The sequence below is a fragment of the Canis aureus genome, chromosome 4 (assembly GCF_053574225.1).
Source record: "Canis aureus isolate CA01 chromosome 4, VMU_Caureus_v.1.0, whole genome shotgun sequence".
NCBI classification, from domain to species: Eukaryota; Metazoa; Chordata; class Mammalia; order Carnivora; family Canidae; genus Canis; species Canis aureus.
The window spans coordinates 15,549,602-15,562,745 of record NC_135614.1 but is presented as its reverse complement, the minus strand read 5'-3'; the positions used below and the strand labels follow the sequence as shown (position 1 = coordinate 15,562,745).

At 36.5% G+C, this 13,144-nt stretch overlaps 1 protein-coding gene and 1 long non-coding RNA gene across 5 annotated transcripts in view; one reads left to right on the top strand and one right to left on the bottom strand.

Moving 5' to 3' along the window:
- The window catches only part of CABCOCO1 (ciliary associated calcium binding coiled-coil 1), a 117,338-nt gene that overhangs the window by 5,311 nt on the left and 98,883 nt on the right, over positions 1–13,144 (bottom strand). For all 3 annotated transcript variants that reach the window (XM_077894645.1, XM_077894646.1, XM_077894647.1), the window contains 2 exons: positions 2,370–2,492; positions 1,806–1,946 (listed from right to left, as the gene is read on the bottom strand). In XM_077894645.1, coding sequence (XP_077750771.1) covers positions 1,806–1,946; positions 2,370–2,492 — 264 coding nt within the window. The remainder of the gene's footprint in view (positions 1–1,805; positions 1,947–2,369; positions 2,493–13,144) is intronic.
- The window catches only part of LOC144312226 (uncharacterized), a 40,967-nt gene that overhangs the window by 21,016 nt on the left and 6,807 nt on the right, over positions 1–13,144 (top strand). Inside the window, exons 3-4 of one of the 2 annotated variants that reach the window (XR_013377695.1) lie at positions 9,594–9,666; positions 11,291–11,389. This is a non-coding gene — a long non-coding RNA (uncharacterized LOC144312226). The remainder of the gene's footprint in view (positions 1–9,593; positions 9,667–11,290; positions 11,390–13,144) is intronic. The other variant, XR_013377696.1, reaches the window with a different exon arrangement.

Below are 13,144 nucleotides of genomic sequence, written 5' to 3'. Positions count from 1 at the left end.
AGAATCCAGGTCATAGCTCCTATTCAGGGCCTTTCAACAGTTTCTGACCCTGGCAATGCTGGATAAATGATTTAGTCTTTCCGTGTCTATCATTTTTCAATATATTTATCAGTGAAGTGCCTGGCTCATTCTTATATAGTTTACCAGGGTTGTTGAGAGAAAATACATAAAAGGGTTTGCTGTATCTTGAAACATTGCATAAATCCACATCATCAAGCCACTTTATTGAAAAATTGGCAGTAATTTGGCCCAGACTAATGTCCATGAATCCATTTAAAATGGAAACGACTGTGGCACCTAAAGGATCTGCATCCCCCACCTCTGGTCCAAGTCCTTTCTATGCCTAATTGCATTTAGATGAACCAGCTAATGAACTTCCAGGCCCAGCAAGGTTGGCTTCATGCCAAAGGGACAATAACACACATACACAGCAATCATATTCTTTCTGTTATAGAGTAGTGGTATAAATGTTGCAAACTCTAACAGTAAAAAAAAAAAAAATTCAATGAATAGTTAAAAATATACTGCTCACTACATGGAACATGGCTTTGGTAAAGATGTTTTCAATTTTGGGAGCCTGCAAACAATTCTATTACTGTCTAGTAGTTCCTCAGCAATAATTTCAGAGCTGCAGGATGGCAAAGGAGCCCAGGGCCATGATTATACATAAACTATATTTAGATGAAATGTTATCAAATCTAAAAAGGAGATATGTTCTGAACTCAGTTTAATTCAACTGCACTCTGCCCTTCTACACAGTAACCAGTTATTACATTCATGGGATTGTTAACAATAAAGCTTTGTGTAAAACGTGTTCTACCACTATTTCTGGTAAACACTAAACACCCCTTATTAAGCTGAGGACTTTGGCTGATTCTATGGGTATCAAATCATTAAATGTTCATGTAAATAGAGCATTAATGTTTGATGATTAGACAAGTAACAAGGTGTGCTCATGCCAAGCTAATCTTTTGCTCTTTCTAAATTAGTTGTTAATAAGTGTGCTTTTTATATATAGTCTCATGTTCAGATAACAATTAAATCTTTTCCTGAGACATATTAATATTTTAAACATGTAGTATGTTGTTCTGTTGATTCATAGTCATTTCTAGAAGAAATCATAAATCTTCTTAAAATATGCAATTCACTTGTTTAATCATTTTGCCTGGAAAATGATGCAAGTCTTTGTGTTGAGGTAGAAATGAGTTTTGGTTTTGTTTTGTTTTGTTTTGACAGGGAAAAAACATTAAACATAAAATTAAGCTGACTGATCCATCACTGGCCATTGCTACTAGGATGGCTGTCCCACCACCATATCCATGCAGCTTTTGATGTAAATTGCTTAGTTATTAGTAATATGTAAAAAAGAACAAACTATCTGAGAGGGAGTTCAAGGATTTGAAAGCCTCTCTTTAGAAATTTGGTGAGAAGACTTACCTAAGAATTACAATTGATCTTCTGTGTTTACTGTTAGAAATGTATTCCATTTACTCTTGCATGTGCAATGTTTACAGTATAACTGGCATGAAGTTTTAACCATGTTATTTTTGGAGTTTCGTTGATGGATGATTTTGTAAACTGACAACACATACCACAGTAGGTGATGTTGGCGAATCTGTTTTGTAATCTTATTGAGTCTCAGATGACTCAACTGAGAATTATGGGGAGGTGTTAAATTGAAGTCCTCCATCATAAGCATCACTGGTGCTAGCAGAGTGTGGGTAGTGTTTACAGGCATTAAGCTTGAGGTTGGCTAATTAACCAGCAATAATAAACTAAGTGAGCACACTATCAAGGCCAAGTACCTGAATGCCGATTAAAATATCATCTGTGACTTGATCCAGTACTGATTTTATATCTTCGATGGTGAAACCCACTAAAGGATCCACATCGGAGGTGTTGGCTTCTGACTGGGATTCCTCAAGGACTTGTTTTTGATCCAATCTCTGGAATATTAAAAGACAACAGCACTCAAGTGATTTCTGGAACATTCAGCGATTTATATGTAATCTCAAACTTCTGTTGGGTGCTTTTGTACCAGGAATGATGTTGATCTGGGAGAAGGTTTTGATTTGATGTTATCCTGCATTATTGTTATTCATGAGCATCAGGACAGATCCAGCCATGGTGCTGTGAATCAGTGCTCACTTGGAGGGAAGTGGAGACTGGGGAGGTCCGAGTGGAAGAGATTAAATTTGCTGAGCCATCCTTAGCTGGCCCCCCAGTGCATCAACCCTAAAAGAGATATCTATATTGATCTGGGAAAAATCAGAGGGAAAGAAAATGGAAGAATATTTGGTTTCTTTCCTCCTGCTTGTAGAGAATACAATGCTGAGACAAGGTGAGTTAAGAGACAGAAGGAAACCTACCTTCATTTCTGTATCCAATATTGGGGGTGGCTCTATGAATGTTGAATATAGATCAAATGAGATTCCTTCTTCTAGAGGATCTGGGAAGAGGCCACCTGAAGGCTTGACAACCTCTATCACTTGCTGAAGGGGGAGAAAAGAGCTGTATCATGACAAACCCTGTGGTGACTAACCACAATTTTGGCCAATTCATTCATTTCTGTCTAAATATTGTAATGAGCACATACCATATAATACATAGCACATATTATATAACATATATCACATAACCAATTATCAATTACATTAATTAAATTATATGATAATATATAATTATATGTAATTAATGTAACTACATACATAATTTTTATATAGGTATGCATATATATCTACATAGTGCCAAGCCTATAATCTTTTAAGAGCTATCTCCTCTGAATTCTTGACACCACTGCTCTCTTAGTTCTCTATTGCTTTTTGATCTCTGTATTTCTGTATCTGATAGTTAGCATTTTATTCTTCCCACTGTATTATTCTCTTTCTATACTATGTGGCTTAGGACTTCATTTTATACTGCCTTGATCTTTAATTGTTTTATGTATCAGTGTTCCCTTCCTGTTGCCTACAAGATCTCCGTAGGTAGAGACTGTACTTTAGATCCTCTGTACACCTTCTCCAGTTCTGGTAGAGGTTGGGCGCTTGAAACATTCACCAACCGCCTAATGATGATCGATGTTACTCAGCAAAGTGTGGCCGTTCTTGGGTGCAGTGACAAAACGGCCACCGGGAACTTGGTGATGAGGACAATAAACACGTTGAAGGTTAATGTATAAAGCCAGTATGCTGTGAATCAGAGAGATTTGCAAAATCAACCAAAAACAGAGGGCAAGGCAAGATCTCACCATGAGCACTTCAGAATTTTGTAGTAAGTGTGCAAATCTGAGGGAAGGCGATGCTTAGTCAACACTGGGAATGAAGAAATGGGAGTCAAAGAAGACAACTTAAGCAGTGCCCAGTCCACCATGACTTGGAGGTGAGAAAGAGGAGATGAGGGTACTGATGGCGCCACACATCTGAATCATTTAATTAGTTCCTTTTGTTCTGATTCCATGTCTAACAAGCAACATTTTGATCATAATTCGACTTCCCATCTCAACTGATCTATAAAGACATGCCCAGCTGAGTGCTTTGATTTTCATGTCTATTACATTCCTCACTGTAAATCAGTACCTTGATGTTCTAGTTTATACAGTAGGCTCCCATGAGCTTGCTTTTGAGGCCCAAAGGTGAAGCAACCCAATGTGTGCTGACAAAGTCAGACCCCAAGCCTACAAGTTTAAAGGCAAAACTCTGGAAATGCATAAAATCACCAAATAATTACCATCCTATGGGACTTGGAAAAACCTGAAGTCATCATACATTCATTTCTAACTTCTCCACAATATTTCAAGTTAACTTACATGTGAAACATGCGATCATGTATAACTTACCTGTTATAATGTTTTGTTATTTGAATATTACTAAAATTTTTTATTTACATAGGTTTTGGAATGTCCTGAAAGCCAAGCTATTACTTGGTCATCCCAATGTATTTTGCATTGAATTCATATTATTGATTTTAATTCGGCTTTATAGAAAGTTGCTTCTTAGTATAAATAAGGACTGAAGTGTTAAAACTTTATAGTCAAGGCAATTTGGAAACCAAACAACTAAATGATTGGCTTAGGGTCAAATCATCACCTAGTGCCAGGGTTGGGAGTTAAATCCTGCTGTGCCAACTTCTCGGCCTATATAGTTTTCAGTATGTCATCATGTTGCTATACTTAGAAGTTTTTTTTGTTTTAAGATTTTATTTATTTATTCATGAGACACACAGAGAGAGAGAGAGGGAGAGAGAGAGAGAGAGAGAGGCAGAGACACAGGCAGAGGGGGAAGCAGGCTCCATGCAGGGAGCCTGATGTGGGACTCGATCCTGAGACCCCAGGATCACGCCCTGGGCTGAAGGCAGGCACCAAACCGCTGAGCCACCCAAGGATCCCCATACTTGGAAGTTATTATTATTAATCACTTCATCTCTATTCTGTTAGGTGACATCATGCCAGATTGTCCTTCTTAATTTGACTAAATGTTAATCAAAATAGCATATATATATATATATATATATATATATATATATATATATATCAGAACAATTCTTTTCTCTCATCATGTTCTTAAGTCATTTTTCCCCCTAAATGAGACAAACATTTTCATCTTCCCACAAAATTATTTGTACCTTTTTCATCATGCTTCTTTTTCATCCTCCCACACCTTATATTGCTCTTTATTTTACCAAGCTGGGAAAATGAAACAGCTAAATATAATTTAGTGTCCTTTGCAACATTATCAGTAAAATAAATAAGCTGCACACAGGATCCAGAGACAAGGGCAGATGATGGGGCATTTACTGAGTGGTACAGACTTTCATAGAGGGTGAGGGAGAGGAATTCAGTGGGGTGGGGAGTGGTGGTGAGTTAGCCATTGGAAAGTAGAAAAGAATGAAATGGGGTTTACTGAATTTACTGCAGGCCTTGAGAAAGAAAGCATGAGCTAATCTGCAAGGTAAAATATTTCCTTTAATGAAGCAGAATCTTATTTTGTTACTCTTGCCAAATTTGTCTAACAGCTCTGCTTTTCTGCACAGAGGCTCAGACTTTCTGCTAATTTTTTCTGACCCCTTGGTGGAAATTCACATTAGATTGCTTCTGCATCCTAGTGGTAGCAGATTCCATCCCGTACCTCCTCACACCCTTTCTTCCATCGGATCATACACAGGAGTGCAAACAAATATTTGTGTTCTCATTGTGTATCTCAAGTTTCTCATTTTGTCCCTCACACCTCTCCGGCCTGGATTTCTTTACAAGGCTCATCTGAACTACCTGCCGACTACTTAGTTTTTTCCTAGTCTTTGGCACTGGTAGTGTGTGTATGTGTGTGTTTGTGTGTGTGTGTGTGTGTGTACTGGTCACATACTTGGGAACCTGGACCACTCCCAGCCCCACATTATTACTTTTTTTGGTGGAGTGAAGCTCCTATTTATCCCAAGAACCTCTTTTGCTTGATTTTTATGAATATAGCTCAGACAGGTATTCATTTGATTTAATTCCTGCACAAAAACTGGGGCTGAGAATTTCTTTTCTTTAGTGTGTTTTGCATACTATCAATGAGCCAAATCAGGGCTACATTTTTCTCTTTCACAAAGAGTTACATTTGGCTTTGTTAGTAAGATACTAGAAAGGAAAGAAATGCCCCAATTTCAGATGGGGGTAAATACAGAGTCATCTCACTAATAATAAGAAGGCACGCTGTCAAATATATAGTTTGAAATAAACATTGTGCCAGAAGTATCATAGTGATTTTTCCCCCATTAAATAGTCTTTTTAAAAAACAAGTTTAAGGAAAATTAGAATCAATAATTGTGGTGAGAGCACAGAGCCAGCAAATATGTTTAAATGAAACCGTCTGATGCAATACTTTCTTAAAAAAATACAATTAGGCCTTTGTATTTTTTTTAACAAAACCTCATGTTTTACAACATCACTGGTTCTGTAATAAAATCTATTTAAAACAGAAAGACATGGTCAGCTTTATTAAGTTAGATTTTCTGAAAGAACGTTATAATTTCCTCAAGTCTATGAATAGTTGAGGCAAATTAAATAAAGCTAGTTTTATAACTATTTTTATACATTCCTGTAGCATTGTAATTGTCTCATATTTTTTCCTCAAAAGTCTAATATGTTACCTCTTAAACCTAGGAAAATAAAAACAGAAAAAGGATCAAGTATGTTTATTGAAAAAACACTCTTCTTTGGTAGCCTGATTTAGCAAAGCACCCTTTCTTCTTCTCTAAGAGAATAGCACCCATAATCTTCAGATCAGGAAACAAAGGGAAAGACTTTAAGTGACTTGCCTGAGGCCTAATGCTGAGATTAAAAATCAGGAGTTTCTGATTATACACATACATCCATTTGGCCAAATGATTGGTTTTGCTTGACTTTCAAATACCCCCTAAATATTACTTTGAATGTAAAGCAATAAATGTGTTTCTCTTGCCATTTTTGAATGCTTGCACACAAATGGATATAATAAAAACAATCATGTTGTTCCATGTGAATGCCATTTATATTTTTTCTGATAATGAGCAGACCATTTGAACCAAGGTGAGTACATTAAAAGCTCTAATAAAGAAGAGAATAGATTTCTAAACAGAATAATGGACTGTTAAGTGAACATACAATAAATAACATCTACAGATGTGGTCGCTAGAAAATTAGTTTTGCATAACTTACCAATATACATTTCCCCCAGATGTTATCTGTTACATGAAAATTAACTTAAGTTAGCTATATTGTTCATTATGTGCACACTGCATTAGTGTTATTTAAGATGGTTTACAATCTGAGCTTTAGTTGAATTGTGCTATGGTATTTAAAGAATATCAAGTAAATGGCTTTTTGGCATAATTTAATACTCGTAAGTACAAAATTTCATCGCTGAAACATTATGTAGGTCTTAAAAAATCCAAGATCTTTACTTTACAAGCCAAATAAAATCACTAGAATCCTTTTAAGATTTTACATATTCAATATGAAATGGACATCTATCATGGGAATAATGATAGGAATTTTGAATCCTCCTGGAACTAAGTACAGGGTCAGTTTAGGTTTAAAGAATGCTTATAGGAATTAGAATCTGCTTCAGATCTTCCTGTGTCTGAGAAGAAGTATAAGAGTTTTATCTGAAAATTGTGTTACTTCATGCTTTCTTTTTCTACTTTTTTGTGTTAATATTAATGATTGTATCAACTTTGGCATACTGTTTTTGTTATTGTGTTGTTTTTATCTGTTGTTACTTTTTATTCTTTTCCTTTGGAAAAAAGTGTGGATGGATTTGTGGGTAGTGGTTGTACTGAAGAAATCTATGATCAAGGTGGCAATTGTTAAATTATTAAATCCAATTATTAAAATATCCAAGATATTAAAAAATGCAATTGAAATGACAACTTTCCACTGTTTTGAACAGCAGAAAGCAAGATAAATCTGTTAAACCTTTTTGGAGCGATAGAAATACATACAAAAAAAACTGGTATGCTTTAAAAAGACATTTGTTTCAAATTGTCAGATGATGACTTCATATGTAAATCAAAACTTACTACAAAATGTCAAAGTTTCAAAAAGCAAACTTTATTGCAAACATTTCCCAATACTAATTGAGGAAAAAAGGCACAAAATTCCTGTAATGTTTTAACTATTTTCTCCCCTTGAAAAAAGGCATTACTCATTTGCAAGTCTAATGAAGAGGTACACGTGTGGTTCTGGAAATTTTTAACAAAAATTGTAACCCCTTGCCCACAATATACTACACAAAAAGTAACCAACATATGAGTGCCACCTGCAAAATGCAATAAACTCTGGTAATGTCATACTGAGGCCATAAATTTAAAATCAAAAGAGAGGAAATTCAAAAGCTCAGATTATCAGAGAAACTTCAATTAATCCATTTCTAAAGTGTTTTCTTTTGTGTTCAGGCCATTACAAACTTCTTAATATACCCCATAAATGTAGAATATCAATTCTGCTACAAGAGTCCTCCTCCCCTTTTGCATTTTTGACTTGGAAATAAATTTGCAAATGCAGCACATTAATTTTCTTTCCTGTGCTTAATATGCAGTATTTACATTTTGAAAAGGTTCAAAATGTTGCCAGGCTTCTGCAGGGTATGAATAGACATCTAATAGCAACTTCTATTTTTATGCACAACATACTGGCAGTTTGAACATCTATAACTTAATAGAGCTTTGAGACCACCAGATCCACATGCTGATCACCTCAACAGTGACCAGTGACACAGGACAAGTTAGGACAGGAAATGAAGACTACCCATTCCAGCTGAAGTGGTGAGGAGGAATTTAAGTTGGCAGGGCCACAGTAAACCAAATTGCAGTCTGGCTAGGACACTCAAGTTAACACCTAGTGCCCATTTTTATTTATATCTTTTGATTTGATCTTGTTTAACTTGGGCTTGAAATTTTTTAAAAAAGTGAAATAATGAAAGAAACTGATTCAGAATATTTTAGATGTCTTCAGTATTTCCAAGCATAGTTCTGTTTTTAAGGCCAACATTATAATTTGAAAAGAAATCTGAGTTCTCCTATCTTAATGACCTCAGACAACAAAATCCTCTCTAATGAATTTGAAAAAAAGTACCTTCTTGTAGTGTAAATGCAATTTAAAAGGAAAAGATGTTTTGATCTGGCTCTGGTGTAAACATTTCCTGAGGGATAGAACAGTTCTTCAGATACCCAGATATTTTCTAAAGATGGCAATAATCTGGAAGATAGACCACTGAATTATAGGCTTTAGACTTGGCTCTATTCCTAATTGTGTGATGCTAAGAAAATCCCTAGGCCTCAGTTTGTTTATCTGTAAAAGTAGGATAATGATAATTGCTACCTGGCTACTTCATTGAATTGTTTCAAGCACAAATTAGATAATGTGGATGAAAATTCTGGGAGTTCTTCAAAGGGAAAGTATTATTAAACCCAAAGGTGGGTTTATTATTATTTATAATTACTGTTATTATTGAAAGGATCATCGTTCTAATGCCAGCACTGGAAGACAGAATAGGGTAGCCATATTGAGAATACACGTCCATGCTATTTCTATATGAAATTGTTAACATTGTCCCAAGAGTCCAGTTAATGCAGAAGAGTTTGTTAATAAGGACACGTCGCCATCACCCTTGTTTCTTTTTTTTTTTTTTAAGATTTTATTTACTTATTCATGATAGATACACATACACAGACACACAGAGAGAGGCAGAGACACAGGCAGAGGGAGAAGCAGGCTCCATGCAGGGAGCCCGACGCGGGACTCGATTCCAGGACTCCAGGATCACGCTCTAGGCCAAAGGCAGGCACCAAACCACTGAGCCACCCAGGGATCCCCAACCCTTGTTTCTATATAGTCACAGCCTTTGAATTACCAAACATATATCCAATGTTATCTTACTTGAAGAATTCCTTGGACCCAAATAACTTCTCTCTGGAAACCTAGATAGCATGACACAGTGAGTTGTTCTGTGGCATGATCAGGAGAAAGGCAAACCACCTATTTAAAAAAGTAGAACGTTGACATCTAACTTTCAAAATTAGAAAAGCTGCCTCTCTTCCCTTCCCCACCCAACTGATCACTCTTTTCATCTTTTCAGGATCCAGTGTGGCCTGTGGTTGTCCAGACTGAGTTCACTTCCAAAAGATTTCCTTCAACAGATGTTGTCAAAGGTAAGGAGTTATGGCACATAGGACACATTTTTAGCATGTCCTTCTGGTGAAAATGGAAACACCAGAGCTCTTGAAACTGCTAAGTTCAACACTGTACTTTTGGTTCTTAGCAATCTAAGACCTTATCTTGCAACTTCCTCAGGGTGAGAGAAGGAAAGTATGGTTGGTTCTATGATAAATAGTTGGAAAATACCTAATGCTTTTCAAAGATATTTTTAAAAAGCCACTCAGAGTATATTTGTTTAGCTTACTAAGTTACACTCTAAAAGGCATATCCTTGAACTCAGTGTAAAGTATTTCAAACAGTTCTGATCATGGATAAACGTGTTTTGGTTTCATCTTGGCATTCTATTTAAAGCTGGATGGTTTTTAATATTTAATATTGAGGAAATACTCCATCTCATGTTTTAAGAATTGAGGATCAGTATCTGTAAATTAGTTAGTGTGAAAAAGATGAGTTATGCAATTAACTTTGTGGAAAGCCTGTTTTGAATTATCAAATATAAATTTAAACAATTGATTTTACATATGCTGCATTCTAATTATATCTTATGATAGCTTCGTGAAGATGAAACAGTTTCATGGCCTTTATATTTGCAAATACTCGTTTTGAACAACTACCTGGAATTTGCAGAAATCACATGAGAAAATAAGTCATAATGCTTAGAAGAGAAAGTGCGATAAGTGAAGGAACCCTAAGTCTTCGGTTCTAGTCTTTCTCTTTTCATGGACTTCCTGTTATTTTTCACAGCTTAAATTACCTGAGTAAGAGGAGGCTGAAACTATTTGGATAAAGCTATCCATGTAATTTACTTAACTTCAAAGCATACCAATTGACTTGCACTTCAGTCCTGAAGTCATCATCTGTTGGTAGCAAAAACACCCTCCAAAACTAAAAAAAAAAAAATTCTTAAAACTATATTGAATTAATTTCATTTAGAAATATAAAGCTTTTTTTATGGCTAAGCTAGAATGTTTGTAGAGTGCCATGAAGTCTTTAAAGAAGTCAACATAATATTATTATTCCTGACCTCTTAGACCCAAGATGTCTATTTTAAGTAATCTGACATTAAAAATGTGCTGACAAATATAGATTAAAAAACAACACAGGAAGTTGTAAATCAGTTGGTAACCCTTAGCATCAAGGAAATAAGAGACCACGAAAATGTAGTCATTTACTTTAGTCAACCTCAACCTTAATTTTTAACTAAAGAAAATTCACAGAAGGCATGATGTTTACATTTTAGATATTTTATTCATAGTTTGTGTGTTTCCTTTTTCTGCAGTGGGCTCATAAATTATTACAAGGAAACATGTTGTCACAGTTATAAATATTTCCCCCTGGGCCTAGCTCCCTCACCATCCCTCCCCCCACCGCTCCCTTTAAAATCTCCACTAACTGGTTCTTTAAATGCAGTAGTCATTCTTCTTTGATCAGCGGGGCAGGATTTTCGTGCTTCGGAGAAAACTGCTGTTGATTACTCTTGTGTGCCTGGTGTTCTGGAAACAGGGCTCTTTCAGGGAGCACCCAGGCCCTTCCTTCCATGCAGGGCAGCCAATTATTATATACATGGGGTTGTCATTTTTTCAATAACCTAAAAGAAGCCTTGTCTTTTCTTCCTAGGAACAGTTCTAGGTCCTATAAGTTTCCAAGGCTTTTTGTGGAATCTGAATTATTGGAAATTAACTACAAAACTGGTTTTGTGACTGGTGGCACCGCATGGTAATACATTTTTGCAAAAAAGACCTTCCGCCTATGATATGGTAAAAATAAACTGAAATCACAGCAACTCTGAAAAATTTACGTGGTATATGTATTTCAGATTTGAATGTTTTAGAAATCTGGACCCCAATCCCACCCTCCTTACATGTATAGTCAGAGTTCTGGATTAACTCTGCCACTCAGTAGAGAGTATCTCTGGAGCATGTTTTCTTTATTTGTAAAATTAGGGGGTTAGACTAGGTCATCTCTAGTTCAGTTACAGATGCTATATCCTATGTTACTAAATTTCAAGTGGCCTTTTCTCTATTTATACAAGACTCAAAGTTGCCAGCCTGTGCAGATCCTCAGATTCAGTATTTTTCTGTCATGATGTAGAAGAATATTTGGATTACAGTCTCAGTACTTAATGGAATCTTAGACAGGCCATAGCTTGTCCATTTATTTCGACTTAATTATCTTCTGCAAACCTGTTCCTCCTTCATTTTCTTTATCTCTCAATGACATCACCAGCTTCTTGGTTTCTGGACTCAAAATGTTGAGGTTGTCTTCAGTTGTTTCCTCTCTCTCGGCCCTACCATTAAATCGGGTGTTGAAGGCACCTCTGTGAAGTGTGTCACCTCTGCCCCCTTTCTTTTTCTTAACAATGCTCACCATGTAGCCTCCAGGTCCAGGATCTTGCCTTCAGAGATCTTGAACTCTGGCCATACTGGATTATTACTTTCCCACTATGCGCAGTATTTTCAACATAGTGGGTGCTCAATAAACATTCATTATGGGAAAAGAGAAAAACAGCCAGCCAGCCAGCCAGTGTGGATGGAGGTGCTTTCCCAGCAGTGAGTCTTGCCTGTGCTGTCCTCTTTGCTGTGAGGGCATTTCTTCCTCAATCTGGCCAATCAATATTCCATCTGCCCTTCCAGGCTAGCTCACTTACCTCAATGAGGTGTTCCTTGATCTCCTTTGTGCTTCAGAGTATTTTGCTTGTTCCCCTGGCAGAGTATTTGTTACATTGTACTTTAAGTTATAGCCTTGCCTCAGTGATCTCCCACCACTTTGTGGAAACAACTTGAGGGCAGAGACCATGTCATTCATCTTGGGGCCCTAGTTCAGGTCTTTGTACAAAGGCAGCATTCATTAGGTGTTAAATACTCCATTAGGGTAACGATTCATTCAAAAATTTTCAGGGCTGCCAATTTGTTTGATCTGCTATGATTCAGTTTTAAAAGTTTAACATGAAAAACTGTACCACTTGGAGAAGCAAATCTAATGGTTTATTGTTGCATCAGTGCAATACCTGTATTTCTCAGTTATGAATGGAGTCCTAGAGTATTCACTTGATTACCATCATGCCAAAAAACAAAACCACCTTTCACTCACTTGACTGCATTGCTTAAACTGACTAATTAGTTGTTTTACACAGTATAGTTTAAAATTCTAAAGAAGTCCTCAGAGATACCACTTTCCCCCCACACAGCTCCTGATGGAAGTAACATTATCATCAGAAAATCTAGGGATTTTCTGAGTTGCCCAATTCCAGGGTCCATGATTCGTATTGCTCTTCATGGGCCATCCACTTGCATCCCCAATTCTCAAAACAATGTGAATGTTACCTATTGGAGTTGTAGCAGCACTGGCCACCATCCAGAAAAATGAAGATTGCTGATGAAGAAAAGAAGCTCTCCGTTTATTGAGAATCTACTCTGAGCCCGGCATTGGGCTAGTTAGAAAGCACATTATAAATATTGGGTCCCTCAATTC